Below are 20,542 nucleotides of genomic sequence, written 5' to 3'. Positions count from 1 at the left end.
GGGCGTATCCAGGATTTTTGTTCGGAGAGTGAGGGCATTTTCTTCATTTCTTTTTGGGAAGAAAACTTTTAAAATTGATCAAAATTATCTATATGCTTTTTTGTTACGTTTTTATGAGTCGCACAAAATTTCAGGTGAGGGATTCCAACCAAGTAGACTCTACCCCCTGGGTACGTCCATGAATATAACGAACTGATCCCCACAATGGTTCCATGGCCTTTAATATGCAGACTCATTGTACAATGATATGATTAGAATGTCATGGAAGAAAGCAGCCTACAGTTACCACTGCAAAAACAGTTGCCCATGCTTTTGGATGGTTTAAAACGGGAACGCACTTTTTTTTTTTTTTTTTGAAATGCTTTCGTTGACAAAAAACAGTTTGGATGGGTATAAAAACGGGTCTGAACAATCCGCTAGAATTTTTTTTGTTAAAAAGAGGTCGACAGCAATGGTTTTCCTGGCTTTGCACCTATTTCGGTACTGATGCATTATACGGTAACCACGAAAGAAGTCAAGTTTGGTTAATGCTAATTAAATAAAATAGGATAAATATATAATAGTTTAGATACAAATTTGGACCATATATTTTTTTACATTAGGGTGGGGGGTAAAGCATAGCATATAATAATATAATATACATTGAAAACCCGTCGTATACAATAAATGTACAGTGACAGAGTATACAAAAATGCGAAAAGAGGAAACAAAAAGATAATATACTAAAAAAAAAATAACAACAAAAGCAACAACTTCTTAAATAATATTCAAAATAGTAAGAAAAGTGGAAACAGAAAAGATAACATACTCAAAGATTACAACAGAAACAACAACTTCTTCGAAAATAGCAACAAAGACAACAACTTTTGAAAGGAGAGAAAAAAAAGAACAAAAAAGGGAAACAAGATTGAAAATTAAACAAGCAAATTTGCCCACTCGTGCTTTAGAATTGCTGGTTTTGTTTTTTGCCGGCTAATAAGTGTCTCAACAGCTAGATTTGGGTCCGCTAGGTAATATTAAATACGTAACCTAACCTGGGTACCTCCCCCCTAAATCCCAAAAGAATAGTTTAAATATTGTAACCTCAATGAGAAACCACGCTTTGCGATCCATTTGTCTATTGCAAATACCCGTTTGACTGGTTTCTTTTAGTGTTTCCTTATACAGCATATAACGGTAGATTGAGTAGGCTACCGTATAATGCATAAGTACCCCCATTTTTACTAACTGTAGCACCTTTTTTCATTGGATCTGAACTTAATATAAATAATGGGACCTCATGTCACTTCAATTCAGAATAGAAAGCTATATGTAAGTAACAAGCTGTGCTCAATGAAAAAGAGTCAAGAGAGATAGACATTTATCAATAAGCAAATTTACAACATAGTTGACTTCACCAGCACAGATAGTCCCGGGGGGACTTGTTAAATAGTGTGAACAATAGTGAGGAACAACGATTCAAATAACCACAATAGAAAAAAAAATCTTGATGAAAAGAAAACAATAAAAAATCCCCTTCTTTACTGTTTTGCGAGGAAGAATTTTATTTAACTATGGCCTTGAACGAAAGGATATGCAGAGCTTCGCGCACGTCACCTCGAATCGTATTCCAAACCCTTGACCAAAATTTCTAATACCCAAAGAGATAACTCTGAAAATTGCCATTTGTAGAAAAAAATGCAAATGAAGAAGGCAATAACAAAAACAAGGGATATTTTTTCCCAATTTTCCAATAAACTACAAAAAATCATTTTTACAACAAACCGGAGGGGGGGGACTTCTTCTTAGCTGCCTAAAAAATGTATTTTCCAAAATCAAGGAGAATGACATTTGTCATCCCCTTAATTGGCACCCCTGTATGCAAAAGCGCCCTTGCAACCAGTGGCAGATCCAGGGAGGGGGAGCGCCCCCTAGCGTAGTCTAAAGTAGTGTACTTTACTTAATTAACTCAAGTTTGCGTTAATTAAACTTGCTCTTAAAGCAAGTTTATCCGATCAAGCTATTTTGCGCCCCCCTTAAATTTTTTATCGGATTAACCTATTTTGCACCCCCCTTAAAAAATCCTGGATCCGCTCCTGCTTGCAACATCAACGAGTTTATTTTTCCAGAGAATCTGAAATTAACGACTTCTTAATATCTTGGTGAGAAGCATTACTAGTTTGTTTTGGTTTGCTTGTTTTTTGTAATGTGTAGTAAAGTTGGTTGCCCCACAATGACCAACCGAGCACATATATGGATAATAAACCGTTATATAGCAAAATAAACCATTTTAATGTTTTTTTCGACTATTAAATACTTAATGTAGCAAACTACATTAAGGGATCAAGACAACTTTAGCTATATAATATTAGCACGAGGTTATATGATAAACCCTAATCTATAATGAATTCCAAATGTTTTGTTTCCCAAACCCAGTGATATCAATTCATAAAAATCTATGGAGGGGGTGTATTTTCAATATCTAACGGGACAAAAAAGATAGTTATTGTTCATGTTCATTCACAAAAGGCAATAAAGACGTTTTTCAATGAAAATACCTCAAAAAAATGCTTTTCAAAATTACAGGAAGGAAGGCAAAAAATTAGGAGGCTACAGACCCCCCTCCAACTGACGTCAATGCACAAACCCAATATATTTTCTTTCTATTTGCATATTTAGGTACTTGTGAGCTAATTGGTACACATCACTATAGACTGTATCTACGAAACCAGACACGAAACCCGCTAACGGGAATTTGCAATAGAGAAATATAATGCAAAGCATGATTTTGATTGCGTTTACAATATTTAAACTGTTCTTTTTGGGGGTTTAGGGGGGGAAAAGGTACCTAGGTTAGGTTAAGTTACGCATTTAATATATGCTATGCTTTACCCCCACCCCCCTAATGTGCAAATATATAGCCCGCTAAACTATTATATATTCATCCTATTTTATGTTTTTTTAATTAGCATTAACCAAACTTGACTTCTTTCGTGTGTACTATTCAGTGCACAAGTACCCATATTTAATATTAGATTTCTTTTAACAGTACTTATCCTTGAAAACACCATATAGTTAGTTTTACCGTTAGTTTTAGTAAGAAGATTATAATCAGTCCATTCTATGAACTCCGGTAGCGCTTCGTGAACCACTGGAGTACTGTCACTGAATAGTCAAGGCCCCCAAAATGGGTTTTCACCTTTCAATTGCTGAGAAAATCTGGATTGACTAGAAATCTGGCTCTTTCCCGATTTCAATTATTTTATTCTGAATAAAATATAACTGAATAGCTGCTTTCATCAGCCATAGGAAAATGTATACAGTCTTTGGTGTTCACTTATAATTTACTATGCAATAAAAAAAAATTACCAGTGGTAATACAATTACAACTTTCTACACGCGTAGAAAGTATCCATCCAGGCTCATTAATAATAAGTTTTAAAAAATTGATCAAGGATCCACCAATATAATGCAGCTGGCAGCTACCCTCAACTTTTCAGAGGAGGCCAATTCACAAAAATGTGTGGGAGAGGGGGGGGGGGGGTACGGATTGGGCTTAAATTTTCTAAAAAAAAATTAACTAAGACAAAAAAAAAATCGTGTGGAGACCAATGGTCCGAGTGGCACAGCTAGCGATCTTCTGATTCCCTGCCTTCAGCCGGGAGTGCTATGCGTCGTTGGGGGAAATCATCCGATGCTTCCCATGTTTCTCCTTAAGATTTTTCCAAGTATCCCTTTCGAGCTGTGTCGCTTCTGTCTGAACTCATAGAGTCACACCGCTTACCCCCGTTCCAAACCAAATAATCAGTGACTCCAGCACCCGAATGCCTACCCAGAAAAAACATAGTGTTGCAATTCCAGTGTGTCAACCACCCGGCTTGGACAACTGTTTTTAAACGAATATACAAAAAAGATATCTCTAAATCCAATATGAGCTAATTTTGTTTTTCCATTTTTTTTTCAAGAAAAATACCCAAAAAATGCATTTTTCAAAAGTCAGGGGACAGTGCTGATTTTTTTTTATTTAGGAATAGACAGCCCTGGGTCCTGTGCTATGAGATAACACTTATTGGAAAAAGCCTACAGGCCATACCAACATAAAATACAGCCTACAAACAAAGCTCGAGGAACAAAATACAACTTTAAACAATACAAACCAAGAATTAAAAAAAAAAAAAAAAAAAAAAAAAAAAAAAAAAAAAAAAACACAACAAGGTCCAACATTTTAACCAAGAAACCACAACCATAATAAAATTCAATTCATAAAAACCATAACAAGCTATCCCCTCAAAATAGATTCCCTATGTTTAGTCCATAAACAAAGAAATGGGGGTGGTTGCCCTCCGATTTCTTTTGACTCTTAAATAGGGCACTATAATTTAAGGTCCCCTTTTGACTAAGCCCCCTCCGAAGTTTATAAGATCACTCCTTCCATATAAAGTGAATAGGGAAGGAGTGTATATAGTTCCATATAAACTCTGTTTGACACTTCTATAGAAAAGTAAACTAGTAGAAGCATTTGTACCAGCACCCCCATGTTGAATCTCTTGATCTTCTAGCCTAGACATTAAATCTCTCAGAAAAACATACTCATTTCCTAGGGGCATTCTCGGTCTTTTTTGGCTTTTTGAGCGCTTTTTTATTTTCACTACTAAATATGAATTTACCTGGATTTAATTTACTAGTTACGTTATAAACCATGTATATTATGAATTCTGTTATTATTTTAATTGGCTATTGATATATTTAGGATGGACCTTTCCTCTGGAACGAACGAACTCAGGGATTCATTCTTGGAGCCTATTTCTGGGGCTACATTATGACTCAGATGCTTGGTGGCTGGTTGGCTGAAAAACATTCCGCCAAATGGGTGTTTTGGACTTCTGTCATTGTCAATGCTGCCTTAACCCTAATCACCCCTTGGCTGCTAATATTCATTTTGGACTCGTGATTGCTGTTCGGTTTGTGGAAGGATTAGGAGCAGTAAGTGGTTGCTCTCAATTCATTATTTGATTTTTTCTTTCTAAAATAAATAGCAGCCATTGCGCAGTTTTCCACAATAACATTTGATCTTATTTCATGGAAGTTAATGAATTTAAAAGTGCTCACGGGTAAAAATTATTAAAAAAAACGGATATTAAAAAATTATTATTGTTAAATTTACCTGACTATTAAAATTTTGATTATTAAAAATCATAGAAATTTTGTATTAAAAAATAGGAAAGCCAATGTTTCTATTTTTGGCTTTTGAAATATAAACAGGGTTTCCTTACGTTAAAGAAATTCAGAAATATATTTTTGTTTAACATGTAGGCTATACTGTTAAACAATTTTTTTGCCTTGACTTTTTTTTTATAGATATATTCAATATAAAATAAATCAAATTTAAGACGTTTGAAAAATTCGTTTACTACGTTACGTTGGGACAATAACGTTGATAGCTGCACTACTACTACTACTAACAAATCACTACAGCACCAAGGCCCCTGAGGCCAACTCACTGCTGCACCAAACCGCCTGAGGCCAACACAGCTGTGCACACTCCTCCTCCATTCCAATCTATTCAAGAGTTCTGTACATCCTCTCAAGAAATTTCCATTTCCCTTAAATCTTTCTTGCTTGAAATAAACCACTATCTTTCTAACCTCTGATAAACTCATTATTCTCCTCCTTCAAGTTGAAGGAACGTTTGATGTTTGACCTATTGGAATATATATGATATACAATTCTGGAAAATCAAGTTAAAAAGTATAATTATCATTAATTGGAACATAAGCCCTTTTCGACTATAAGTTTTATGAACTACTTTCTATTTCTTTCCAAAAGACTATGGGCGATATTATATACGTTTTGATTTATTTTCTAAATTATGAATATTTTCACAATCGTTTTGCAAATATTATACTATCCATTATACAGATAAAAGCCCCCGACTTTCTTATGATATCCAATATTCCTAATATAATTCTACTATGTTTTCATTATGTATACCATCCCCTCCCCTTCGCCCTATCAGAATATTTTTATTCTGATATTATTCTTAATATTTGATTTTAGTATGTCTTTATTTTATTTATCCTTTTTCTTTTCTTTTTTGTTTTGTATATGGCTGTAAAAAAGCTTTAATAATACATTATTATTATTATTTTATGATAACTGATTTTTACATACCTTAATTTTTTTTTATTTATTGACATCGTATAACTAAAAGTTTGAGTTCATTTGATTAGTAAGCAATTCTGATTACAGCAATTTAATTTTACAAGAAATGAAATCTGGTGACATTTCTTGTCACCAGACAAGAAATGTCTGGTGACAAGACATTTGAAATCAAGAAATGTCTGGTGACAAGGTGGTAAATAAAAAGGTGCGAAGCATCGTTTTTGCAGTAAATAATAGAAATAGTATTTAAGGTTAGAAATGATAATAGAAAATATTTAAAAAAAATATATATGTCATTGTATATTTATGCCATTAAAAATAAATATAAAAAAACATGTAAATATAATAAATGAAAATATCATTTGGCAATAGTTGTTGTGGGAATAAGATGAATGGAAATTTAAATAATTTACAAGAACAAAAAATAGAAATGAAGATGCAAAAGGCACTGTCTCGCTGAATGTGCTTTATATATACGCCTCAAAATGTGTATTGAAAACAACTGTGGCCTACTGTATGTGTACATATGTGTATGTCAAAGTTGGTAAAGCCATATACAAAACTGATACGCATAAAAAATAAGCAGATACAAATAAATAAACAAAAAACAGTCCCAGAATGAAGATTGTTGTTTTATATTTAAGTCTTATTAGGGTACTTGTATGATATAGCCCTGACCTAATATTCTTCATCTAAGTAGAACCTGTTTCTCTGACGCTCAATCTTAATAAAATATATAAAAAGGACAATCTGGCAGTTATGTAAATATTTAAATGAAGCGTTGACATCAATGAGTGAAACTTGATATTTATGTTATTTTTCTTGTGGAGTGTATTTAAGAATACTGTGCTGTATGGCCTATTTTTTGGCTTATAATAATTGCATTATTGTTATTATACCTAAGTATGATAAAAATGTAATACTTAAGAAACAAATTTGGCCTATATATTTGCACATTGGGGAGGGGGGTAAAGTAAAGTGGGTATGCATGCCTAATGTGTTAGGTACAATTATTCTGAATATTATGAAGTAAGAATTGTTTTCTAACTTCTAATGTGCAAATATATAGCCCAAATTATATATCTCCTATCTATGCTGTCACTTCTCTTTGCCTTGTCTCACGCTAAGCTGAAAGAAACTGACGAAAAAAATGGTTCTACAATGCGTCAATGGATGAACAACTTGAGTGGTCGGGGCTATGTCATACAAGTACCCTTATTAGTTTATACAGTTCTTATTTTTATTTGTTTTGATTGTTTTCATAGCTGACACATCTGTGTTATATTTTGCCTGACGTTTTTTATTTGGAAGACTCCAAATTTTTTGGGTAATAATAATAATGTATTATTAAAGCTTTTTTACAGCCATATACAAAACAAAAAGAAAAGAAAAAGGATAAATAAAATGAAGACATACTAAAATCACTATCCTCTTAATCAACATTCATACCTTTCAATGCAAAATTTACCACACTTACTACTGTTTGTGGTGAATCTGAACTTAAAATCCTCCGAAGTAGCCAATCGTTACCCTCTTTCAAAATGTCTCCCCTTATATGAGAAAGCCGCCGGCATCGCAGGAGGAAATGACCCAGCCCAAAACCAATCTCACCACATTTTAGACAAGTACGCTGCGTTTCCGGACCTTCTCTATTTTTCCAAACTTCTTTTCCTTGTATTGGTAGACAATTGGCTCGAAGCTGAATCCACGTTTTCATATGCTTACTAGATAATCCCAGCTTCAAATATGTCTCCTGTCCATAAATCCGCTTTATATCTCTATACAAAGTAAGACTAGTCGACTTATCTAAAGCTGTCCACCAAAGTTGAATTCCCTGGTCGTGCAATCTTGCTTGGAATTCCTTTATGAAGTTTTCTTGGTCCAGTGGTCCCTGTCCTCCATTCCACGCGTTTGAAAAGCCTGTTTCCTGTAGTATTTTTCTGATCTGTGCTGTCCAAGTGGTTTTACTTTTTGGGTGAGAAGATCTTTATAAGCAGCAAAAATAAGTCTTTCCTTGGGTAAATTCTGGATTTTGAGCCAAAACTTGATCATCTGTATCTTTCTTCGTATTTTTAAACTGTAGATGCCTAGGTCACCTTTCAATACTAGAGAGTGAGTTGCTTTATGCAGCCCATATGCATGCCTGTAGTATTGTAGTTGTAGAGTTTCTAATCCTTGTGCAGTCTTGTAGCCCCAAATTTCTGCCCCGTAATGCAGCATGGGTAAAACTTTTGTGATAAATATATGCTTATGAAGGCTGAGATCGCTTATTCCTGTCGTAACGTTGCTTCTGTAAATACCGAAAAGTGTATTTTTCCCTCTGTTGTAGTTGCTGATATATGCTGCGTCCATTTACCATTAGGAGTTACTGTAAAGCCCAAACATGTTGCTTTCTCTTTTATTTATAAAATTTGACCTTCGAGATCAAACTAGGGGGGTACCTCTGGCTGCTTTTTGTTACATATCAATATTTGGCTTTTCGATACATTAACCTTCAGTTTCTTTTTCTGCAGATATTCTGCTAGGATATTCAGTAGAGACTGTAAATTTTTCTCAGAATCAGCCAGTAAAATTATGTCATTTGCGAAAAGCAACATTGAAAGATTCAAATTTCCAAGACGAAGTGTTGGTGCCCATTGGCGTTGGAAAAATTGCACAATATCATTAATAAATATACAAAATAATTTTGGAGATAAAGTACTTCCCTGTAAAACTCCCTTACTTACAGGAAAAGAGGAAGAGACACCCTGTTGCGGAACTTTCACTAAACTTTTAGTCCATGAGTACATCGAAGCTATTATATTTATAAACTGATGTGGTAATCCAATTTCACTCAAAGCTTCAAACAACAAAATTCTATCTACGTTATCAAACGCTTTCTGCAGGTCTATAAGCGCAGCGTACAATTTACTATTTCCTTTAGAATATTTTTGTATCATTGCATTTAAAATGAATACTCGATCCACTGTCGAATATCCCGGTCTGAATCCACCTTGTTCTTCATTTAGAATACTATTCGCCTCCATCCATTTTCCAAGCCGTTTGTCCAAAATTTTCCCCCCACTGTTTAAAAGACTTATAAATGAAAGATCTTAAGCCGAACCGGCCAGCCATGACAAAAAACCAACAAAGAGAAAAATCTCTAAAAAAACAAACAAACGAGACTGTGGCCAGTGGAGAGAAAAGGAAAACAACAGAAACAAAACAACGCGGATATTTCGCCTGTATACAAACAAGGCGTCTTCAGCACGAAAGACACAAAAAAAAAAAAGATAAAACTAAAAACCAATAAAACCACAACCAAAAAAAAAACAAAAATGTACAATCGGCACAAACGGATCCACTTAGGGAAAAGATGCTAATATAGAGTTATTTCAGTGAGGACACCAGAGTAACTGAGGAAAAATAAAAAAACTGTAAATTACTTTAATTATTCAGTTGCGAAATAATCCTTTTGTTAGCTATTACTGAAGCAAATCGTTTTGGTCTAACAGGTAAAATAGTCCCCTGGTGATTATTTAAAATCTTTACTCCCTTATTGACAATTGATTCACTCTTTAGAAGGTTATCATAAATTGGGTCCTTACTATCACCAGAGCCGATAAGGGAAACACGATAGTAATTATGAACACTGAAGAGTATAATAATCAAATGAAATCCATTATTTTGGACACTATTACATACAAAAAACTTGATTTTGATCCTACAGATAAATATGTAAAATCAACAAGAAAGGAATTAGAGTCAATGAAAAATAAATTTCACAGTACCCCACAGTTTCATAACAAATATGACCCTAGGGGTTCTTTGGCACCCAAGATCAATGGTCTACCTCAGATTCAAAAGACTGGAACCCCCCTCCGCCCTAATGTGTCAACTTGTCTGTCACCTGTTTCAAAATAAGGAAAATGGTTGTCGTGTGGCTTTACGTCCACTTTTGGGAACAAAAAAATCATATTTAATAAATTCGACAGATCTTACTAATAAATTGCGCAATGTCATGTTGGAGGAGAGTTCAATTCTTTGCAGTTTTGATGTTGTGTCCATGTATTCAAATTGTGATTTAAAAAGGTGCGAGGATATTTTAAAAAGTAAATTTGAAAAACACTTTGATTTAATACAGGATGTGACGTTAGCCAGTTTGGATATTGATGTCATTATGAAACTAATTATGCTGGTAAATGAATTTTCTTTTTATTTTGTTTTTCGAGGGTAGTTTTATAGACAAATTTTTGGGTTACCTATGGGGGCTTCTCTTTCTCCTTTATTGGCAAATCTATTCATAGATGCCATTAAAACCTCCGCTATAAACAGTTTTATAATCTCCCCTTGCTTCTGGGGTAGGTTCATGGATGATGTGGTCTGCGTTTGGAAACATGGGTTGGACTCCTTAGACCTTTTTTGTAAGCATTTAAATAGTTTTGATAATAATATTAAATTTACAGTTGAATTTGAGGATAATAATAAATTACCTTTTCTGGATATTTTATTAATTAAAAGGGATTTCCATTTACTTTTCTCGATTTACAGAAAACCTACGCACAATGATAGGTATTTAAATTTTCATTCTTGCCACCCTATGTCGGTGAAAAGGGGGTTGTAATTTCACTAGTGGATAGAGCCTTTAAAATCTGTTCCCAGGAATTTCTGGATTCAGAATTGTTATACTTGAGGGATATTTTATTTTGTAATAGTTATCCAATTAAGTTCATTGATAAAATAATTGAAAATAGACGGGTCAAACATAGTAGTAGGGTTATTGAGGTTTCTCAGTCTTTAGATTTAGTTGTATCACAAAGCTTCATTTCATTACCATATGTACCTGGTTTGGGGGAGAAACTTTCACGGGTTTTACATAAATTTGGTATTGATACATGTTTCCAATCGCTGAGGCCAATGGGTAGTTTTTTTAGTTCTGGTAAGGATTTAACTCGGGGAAATTTAGTAAGTGGGGTGTATAAAATTCCGTGTTCTTGTGGGAAGTTCTATATTGGTAGGACTCACCAACAATTTGTTGAAAGGTTTATTGAACACCGTAATTCAATAGAAAAAACCCTACAATTAAGCAAGCCTCCAGAAACTTTCGTTTCAGCTTTAGCAGAGCATATTTGGCTTCAACCAGACCATTTTGTAAAATTTGATGAAGCCTTGGCTATTTCTAATGATAAGGGGTACACCCAATGGGCCAGGGAAGCCATAGAAATTAAAAAACATATGTTTGCTAACCTTTCCATAAAGAGGGACATGGGTAATTTAAATATTGACCCAATTTATGATAACCTTCTAAAGAGTGAATCAATTGTCAATAAGGGAGTAAAGATTTTAAATAATCACCAGGGGACTATTTTACCTGTTAGACCTAAACGATTTGCTTCAGTAATAGCTAACAAAAGGATTATTTCGCAACTGAATAATTAAAGTAATTTACAGTTTTTTTATTTTTCCTCAGTTACTCTGGTGTCCTCACTGAAGTAACTCTGTATTAGCATCTTTTCCCTACGTGGATTAGTTTGCGCCGATTGTACATTTTGTTTTTTTTTTGGTGGTGGTTTTATTGGTTTTTAGTTTTATTTTGTTTTTTTTGTGTCTTTCGTGCTGAAGACGCCTTGTTTGTATACAGGCGAAATATCCGCGTTGTTTTTTTTCTGTTGTTTTCCTTTTCTCTCCACTGGCCATAGTCTCGTTTGTTTGTTTTTTTAGAGATTTTTATCTTTATTGTTTTTTTGAAAAGACTTATAGGTCTATAGTTTGCATGAACGGCCGGGCTACCTTTTTTAAATAGGGGAAATACGAGTGAGGTCTTCCAAGCTAGTGGCCAATGTGTCGTAGATATTACTAGGTTAAACAGTGATGTTAACACGGGGATGATGATATTCCTTATCGATTTAAATATCTTAACTGGGATTCCGTCTGGCCCAGGTGCTGAGCCCCCTCTCCTTTTTTGCAGTGAATCATTGATTTCTTCTGGGGCAATGGGTTCAAAGAGGGCGTAATCTGTTTCTCTAAGAGGGAAAGGTCCTTGTTCGCAATCTGCTTGATTTATCCTTTCCTCTAGTGTGTTGTTCGTTTTTTTTGCATCTTTCTGTTGTGATTGAAAATAAGATGGCCATGTTTCCGGTGGTGGAATTTTCAGGGCATCGTTTCTTTGTTTATTGGATGACATATTTTTTAACTTATTACAGAACTCTCGGCTGTGGCTTTCTTTAAAACTCTTACATAAATCTGCCTGTTGGTGAAATCTGTATTCTTTCTTTTTCTTAATGATTAGTTATTTATGCTTTTTTCTTGCTTGCCTATATTCTGTTAGCGCAATATTTTTTTTCCTCTTCCTCTCACAAGAATCTTTTTACTGTAAGCAGTAGATTATTCAGGTTTGAACTACTTTCTTTACACTCTTGGTCATAAAAATCTTTCTCTTTTCTTGGTTTCATAGGTGTGAGCACATTACTTACAATTCCCATAAGCCTTTCGACTACTTCATCTGTTTCTGATTTTGGTAATTCCATATCAGACCTTAACTGGCTCATTTCCTCTTGTACTGCTTCACTAAGAAAAGCCTCTTGTACAGACAGCCATTGTTCTTTCGACCATTTGTAATAAATCCGGGGCGGAATTTTCGGCTTATTTTTTCTTTCATCTTTATCTTTAACCAGTATCCTATTTTGATTCATTGTTGACCTTCTACGTCCATATGCTTTCATCTCATAGTTTAATTTAATTGGGTGGCGATCAGATCCAGACTGATGGATTACTCTTGTATTAATAGATTTAACCTCAAGTCCCGTGTCCACCAGTATATAATCAATTAAGCTAAATCTAGGTCCAGAAACGCAAGTGTACTCACCAAAATCGGCATCTTCTCCAAATCTACAATTCCCAATCGCTAGCCCATGACCTCCGCACAGTGCAAGCAGCTTCCTCCCCCATGAATTAATTCTTCATTGTCGATACTGGCTACTTCGTGGGATATGGTAAAGTGAAGGTATCATCTCACATAAAGCGTAATCTTCGTCTGAAACAAAATCTACATTTAATTCTTGTTGTAGGGAAGTATATGCGTTAAAATCACCTGCTAGAAAAACTAAATCACTTGGGTAATGACATTTCACTGAACTCAACTCTTCCTCTAATATATACCATGTATCCTCAATACAGTATGAGCTATTTTCTGGGGACACATATACAAATCCAAAAATAAACCATTTTTCCAGAAACTTTCCGCGCAACCAAATCAAGTTTTCAGATTTACTTGAAAGACGACGCAAATTTTTGAACATGTCACTCTTTCCTAGTACAACTATTCCTCCATAGTTTCTATAGTTTCGCGATGTATCCCTGTCCACTCGAAACAACTTCGTATCCACGCACTATAACATCTTCCTCTGGCAACAACCATTTCTCTACAAAACACGTCACCATTGCTGTCAAAAATGAATTATTTAAACACAACTCTCTCTTGTTTCTTAAACCTTGTACATTCCACGTGACTAAGGACATTTTTTGCATATGGCTTGTATCCTATTCAGTTAACACGACTGGTGGCTTTTCGTGAGGCATCTGGGACCACTGGTTTTTCGGTTTTTTGTCCATTTTTGAGCTACTGTTCGTTCTTACACTTCTTTTCACTTCTGTGTGGTCATCATTGGGGCTTATAATAGAATCTAAAGTTCTTTTTCCTTTTACTGACTCTTCGTTTAGCCCGCTTCCGCCTGGTGTGGTGGGATCCGCAGTAGTCATTGGCCTTTCGTAGACAGTTGCATCACTATCACTAGCGTTACTACTTTCTATGTCCGAACAAGAGTCTCTATCACTTGATGGGGATCGTATGTAGGCCCGACGAGGAATAGAATCCCTTTTTGAACTATCAACTCCGGTCGGTTGCTGACCATTTTCCGATTCTGCAGCCTCCACGACTTTTTTTTTATCAAAATCATAAGAAAAAATCTGGTTGTCTATGTAAATTTTTGTACCACGCAATTTCAATGCTCTATTTTCACTTATAGCTTGGGTTATCAGGGGTCTTAATGCTTTTCGGGCCTCCCGTTCCTCTGGTGTATAGTCTGGGGTGACTGAAATCCCATTTCTTTTAAACAGTTTAGCATTACGTAGGACAGCATCATGAGTCATTTTGGTCGTGAATTTAACAAGGATAGGGCGGGGGTTCGAGGGTCCTCTCAGTCGAAGAGCATCTCGTATTTCATTGTTTGATAGTGAAAGGTTGGGTACAGAATTGTTAATACATACTATAATGTCCTCACTTAGTTTAGAGTTCGGATTATTTGGATGCGGCATCCCATAGAACATAAGATTGGTTTGTTTTAGTTCCTTTTCCAATCTAAAATTTCTCTTACGTGACTCCTTTAATTCACTCTTAATTTCTGCGATTTCTTGGGTTGTCTTTACTTGATTTATGGCAAAGTCCTGCAACTTAGATTCTATCCCTGCCAAAATTGATTGTGCATTTTGAATGCTTTTCGTGAGTTGTGGAATATTTGAAACTGCTTTTTTTATTTCCCCTAAAGTCTGGGCAATGTCTTGATCTCCCATCATAACTATCAAAAGACGTAAAACGAAAACTTACTCGCAAGGGGGGCTATTTCGTAAACAAGTACGGCCCCCCGGTTTCCAACAGTGCACGTGTTCAAAATCTTTCTTCAAATGCTAAATCCAATCCAGTCAAAAAAATCCAATCTCAGGTAATTGATTCAGGTGATTGCGTAAGATTTAATCCTTTACAAAATATATGTGACCTTCAGTAGTAACCAAGGTACTACTTTGCTTAGACATATGGGAAATATCATGTTATTCTGCAACGCCCCCGTACCAAACAGGTTTTTCTAATAGTTAAACAGGTCATCACACTCTTTGCCAAGAGGAACGAGTATAACTTGATTGGTGATTAGGATTTGAATAAAAGGAATGGTTTTCCCTACGCTTCATATTAGTAAAAGACTTGGATTCAAAGAGAATAGTTTTTATTTTAGAGGATATTAGTGGAGAAAAAAAAATGAGTGGTGCATTTACACTATTGGAGATTATCGATGGAACCGACAGCAGCAGCAGCAACGATATACGAGCACCTAATGAAGCTGTGGAAATAACTGCTGGTTGTAGACTATGTCTTGAATGGGACACTATGTATTCTAGATACGTGATATCATTTAGCAAATTTAAGCAGGAGGAACAGCTGTGTTTTCCTGGAAAAGTAAATATTCTCCATATAAATAAACTTCGGTCAGCATTAGATGTTCTATCGAAATATATTGATGAGAACAAAATGCATCAGTGAATATTATTATTGTATTATTATTGTAATTATGTTCAATAAAACTGTTTCTAAATCAATGGTATTTTTTCTTTTTTTCTATAGTAGACTAGCGTATATTTTGAGTACAAAAAAGAGATTCTGATTAGTCTGAAGTTGGTTGTGAGAGAGTTAGGACTATAAAAAAAATGGATAGATTCGAGAAACATCGAATCATGAGGAATCTAATTCTTATGGACAAACATTTGATTCTAGATGATGATTTTCTAGACTTGTCTATTCAAAGGAAGATATTTTCCCGGAGAATGCTTGTCGATATAATGAAAACTGATTCTCCATCATTAGAATATTTTCCGAAGATTCTACATTGTGTTCCAAATGCATTTACAAAATTTTTTTATATATTTATCAAGACACTGCAAAATTATATTTTGTACTTTATTTTAAAAATTATTTTCTATAAATTTAGGTCTTTTTTTTTTTCATAATAAATATGCTTATAAAAGATTATTTAATCCTCTCTCTCTCTATATAGGACAATTTTTTTATTTTGCTAGATCAGTTTAATTGTTATAGTGAGAGCGTAAAAACATGACAAAATGTTTCATACATGTCCACTCTGTATGTACTCACTGGGCAGCTGGTCATCATGTGAGAATTGCACAATGATTGAGGAGTATGATGAAAAGTGTAGATTATGCAACCCATGTAAATTGCATAGAGGATATGCTCTACAAATTAAAGGTTGTAATTCCTGTCTTGAAGAGGTGTGTGACTCTCATCCTAGAGGCCACCTATGCTCCAATTGTCATTATGAAAAATGTAAGCAGTGGGAGAGTACATATCCCAGTATGATTGGAAAGAATCCTACCCGGGATTTTAGTTTATTGCTACGAGATTGGTATCGTCGCGGTTTTAGATTGTTCTGGGAGGAAGAGCCAGGTCAACGATTCAACTGTTGGAACAACAAGAGAATAAGGTTTCTACTTCACTGTTGTGAAGACAATGGGTGTTATGATTATAAGCCCACTGATTTTTATTTGGCTGTGACGGAATGTGATTCGACACTTGAGGACACTGTTTATGAAATTGCTTCAAATACGCAAATTGAAACATGTGAATTCTATAGAATGAATGTGAATAGTATCATTGACTATACAAAGAGATATGACAAGAGTGAAGTCACACTCTACAGAAGAAAATGTGACCCTGACATTGCAGTACATCAGAATCAGTACACTGTGAATTCAAATAATCTACCTGCACTAGTTGTCGTTGACAAATACCTAGTAGTGGATGAAATCTAAAGAGTAGAAACGTCATTTTATCATGTATATAATTTTTTTTTTTATTAATAAAAAAATTAACATACATATTTATAAAATTTTATTATTAGGGCACTAAAATAAATATTAAATAAACTTGTAATTATTTTATCAACTATAAAGTCGTTCAATCTAGGTAAGTCAACGTATATGTTGAGAAACTGCTTTTAGGTGTAGCCACGACATCTGAACATGAAAAAGAGTAGTGCATGAAAGCCACATGTCTTAGTTGTTAAATCCTGTATTCTTTGTTCATTTTGAATAATGGTTTTCCCACTGCTTTCAATAAAGTTGCTGATGTATGGGACATATAATTTATACAATAGGCCAAGAGGATCAAAAAATTCAATATTCTTCGCAGTTTGAAAGATGCTTAGCCCATGACCGATCTTCAAAGTTGATGGACTGATATTAACAATTATCATGGTATTGTTAACACCTGGAATTTTTTCAATGAAGTCAGAGGGTATGCAATAGGACTTGTATTGGGACATGTATGGGTCCATACTAAATACATTGATTATTTGATTTGTGTTCATGGTGCAAGGTCTAGTAGAACACTGCCGTCGGGTGTGATTTCACAATAGGTTTCAAATTGACTCAGTGATATTAGCGTGATACTCTCAGTCAGAGCATTGGCAAATGTACACTCTAAACGTACATTCCCAGTTCTTACTATGCTCATATCCTGTGTGCCTGACAAGTCCAAAACAATAACCCCATGATTTTTTGAAAACATTGAATCAGTTATTCCATTTTCAAATAGTTGAGAGTCTTGATCTAGGGATTGCATAGTCAACTCATACAGAGTTCTATAGTATTTTTGGTCAAATGATAGAGTGTACAGTGGAATACCATTCGCTTTGCACACAAGGCTAGATAGACCGAAATAATTAAAATCATGGGGGGATTCAGTCCAAGATCTAGCGGCGCTGCCACTCGTCACTAAGGCCAAAGCCAATTTTGATGGGTTTACTCCATTGATAAATGATGAATAGCTATAGCTACGAGAACCGGTGGCACTGTGACGTTGATTGGTGATTGTATGGGGGACAAGAAGTTTAATGTTGCTACCGTTGGCTCTTAACTTTTCCACTGCCAATGCAACAGAGCTCATAACTTGTTGTTTTCGGACGTGGAGAATTGTCGATGTGATAATAACATTTGCATCGGGTGCTGCAGGAAGTGTTTTTCTCAAAATGAAATTTGATGGAGCCATCTGTAACTTTATGTCAATCTTGACATTGGGGGGTAGCCATTGGGATATATTGAATATCTCAGGATTTAATTTTCCAACTAGATGATACTCCTGGGTCACTGCAGTAGTCAACTCACCGTCAGTATCAACACCTGTTCGATATACATAGCCCAGTGATTGTCCTCTCATCTCCTTGTACGCCTTTGGCGTCATCATCATAAATTGTATGTAACTTGAATAGTTGGATAAATTATTGCTAGTGCTCACCAATGTTCCATTAATAAATACATTAATTTGTTTGAATAGGTTATGCAGAATACAGTTTTCATAGGAGAGACCATCGCCGGCATTTGGAGTTGTATTATATGACTTTTTCTTCACTACACCAGGTAAATCAATAAATGTTAACGACTAATCAATGAAATAGTGTTCATTGGAAAATATTTGAAAGTGTAAATTTTCCCAAAAGGGTTGTGGGCGGTGAACTTGTTCATAGTAGCCATACTTGATACTGACATCAACATTTTCAGCATTGATGAGACTCCATGAGGACCTGATTGATGAATGTGAATCCTTGTGGGGGAGATAAGTCATCTTAGGAGAAGAAATCCGTCTTTGATCTAACACTCTTTTTCTTTTTCTTCTTGTGCTGCCTATTAGCCTTCGTTGTTTTATTTATCAAAGTCCTTCTTGATGTCCTTTGCTTCCTGCCTGGGTGGAGACTGATGAGTGAATGACGTGAACGCGTCCTTTTCAATCCCTCCCCATTTTATCGAGATTTTAATTGTTCACCAACGGCTCTTGCTGAAGATCTAATATTTTCTTTAACAATCTCCTTGAAATTCTTGCCCGAACCCCAGTCCTGTAGTGTGGAGGCAGCACAATTTGATGCAGCAGGTAGAAGATATTTTCTGGCAAGGGGTAGTGCAGAACGAAATAGCTTAGCAAACCAGCTACCAAGACCATAGCCAGACATTGTAGTACGCCCCTTGTAGTAGTCCAATCCATTGCCTATTTGACGTGGACTCAAAGCACCGAGATAACAATCGATATCGGGACAGACAAATGGAATTCTCTATTGTTCATTTTTTTAGGTGATTGTACCGTCTTTTTCGTTGAAAAAGTGTCAAAAATGACAAGTAATCACTGCTAGGTCTTTTGTTATTGGTAGAGGATCACCCAATTCACTTCTTAGTGTTAACTGACAGAGTTCCAAATATTAAGTGTTTACGGGAATATAATGAAGATGATTTATATTGTGGTGGCGAACAAGTTCATGAGAAGTTTTTATTTCAAGAAATAGTTGGAGGGGTTAATTTGAAATACCGACTCTCGACGTTTCCACACAGGATGCGTAGAGAAATATGCAAGATTCCAAGGCGAAACCCGTAGGATAATCAGCAAAAATAACTTGATCCATCCCGTAAACGGCGCCTGCATTTTTCCCATGGATTATGTTATGTTTAAAGTCAAGAACATCTTTCAAATTGTCATTGAGAATAATTGTTTCAGTGTAAACAGGTGAGCTAATGTAAATCCTATCATGTTCCAATGAATAATTAAAATTGAATGTACCATTCCGACGATATGATATTTTTCTATGGATTGTACGAAACAGATCTCCCATGTTATCATATTCAATATATTTCAATCTGACATGTGGATAGTCACTAGATTTAAGTGCTTCAACCCATTCATAGTCGGCATAGCCCAATCCGTTCATAGTCCTATCAAATGGTATCACTTTTATATCATACACACGATCCTTTCTCAGGACGTCATAGGTATTTTTGAGAATACAGTCGACAAGAGCCACTTCATATGCACCGTCAAATTTGACGGCGGGTGAGAGTTTTGTCCAAAAATCACTTGTCGTATTCAAGTCAGTGGAGAGAGGATCGGAAACGTTGGACATAAAAGTTACATAGAAATTATTTGTCATTGACAATATCTTCAACACCGATCCAAGAATAAAAATCAGAGTTGTATCCTAGACAGCGAAAAATTAACTGTTTATTACACCTGCGAGTAGGTGTATTTAATATCTTTTAATTTTTTTAGTTTTCTCTATATTTTTTTACTTTTTGTAATTCATTTTAATTAGAACTACCGATAATATCCTCATCTTTGGAATCACGCAGAAAAGACGTTACGGGAGTAGAGTCGAGAATTTTCGTCACCATGTAAAGTTAGGGTAACATTAAGTAAATCTTTTATTCAAAAATATACGTTTCTTAATCAATTCAAAAGGTATCGAAAACCTTGAATTTATTTTTATTCTTCTTTACTTTTGATTCATTGGAATATTGTTTAAGAAAGGTTTCAATTGTATTATGATCCGAATTATGAACTTCCGTTGGTGTAGAGTTGGACAATGATCGATGAGGTAGTTGATTATAAATCAACATGATTTTATCTAGATCATTAATAAAAGCCGACGTATTTTTCAATGTAAAATATCTTGAAATTAAAAGCAAAATAGTTCTAATCAATCGTTCAGCCAATACAGCCTTTTTAGGACTATGACTGTGATAGAGCAACGTACTATATTTGTCTTGTACTTTTGCAAAATGAGGATTAACAAATTCTCTACCACGATCCGTTTGAATTTTT

The 20,542-nt window shown here is 35.0% G+C and overlaps 1 protein-coding gene across 1 annotated transcript in view; it reads left to right on the top strand.

Annotated features, from left to right (window-relative positions):
- The window catches only part of LOC148945119 (sialin-like), a 149,223-nt gene that overhangs the window by 51,494 nt on the left and 77,187 nt on the right, over window positions 1-20,542 (top strand). The window contains exon 3 of the mRNA XM_089099528.1: window positions 4,730-4,962. Within this exon, the coding sequence (XP_088955654.1) occupies window positions 4,846-4,962 (117 nt within the window). The 5' untranslated portion in view covers window positions 4,730-4,845. The remainder of the gene's footprint in view (window positions 1-4,729; window positions 4,963-20,542) is intronic.

This window comes from Artemia sp. Qi Xiang Cuo, chromosome 13 (assembly GCF_049724085.1).
Source record: "Artemia sp. Qi Xiang Cuo chromosome 13, ASM4972408v1, whole genome shotgun sequence".
Taxonomy (NCBI): domain Eukaryota; kingdom Metazoa; phylum Arthropoda; class Branchiopoda; order Anostraca; family Artemiidae; genus Artemia; species Artemia sp. Qi Xiang Cuo.
This window is presented reverse-complemented; position numbering and strand designations above follow the sequence as displayed.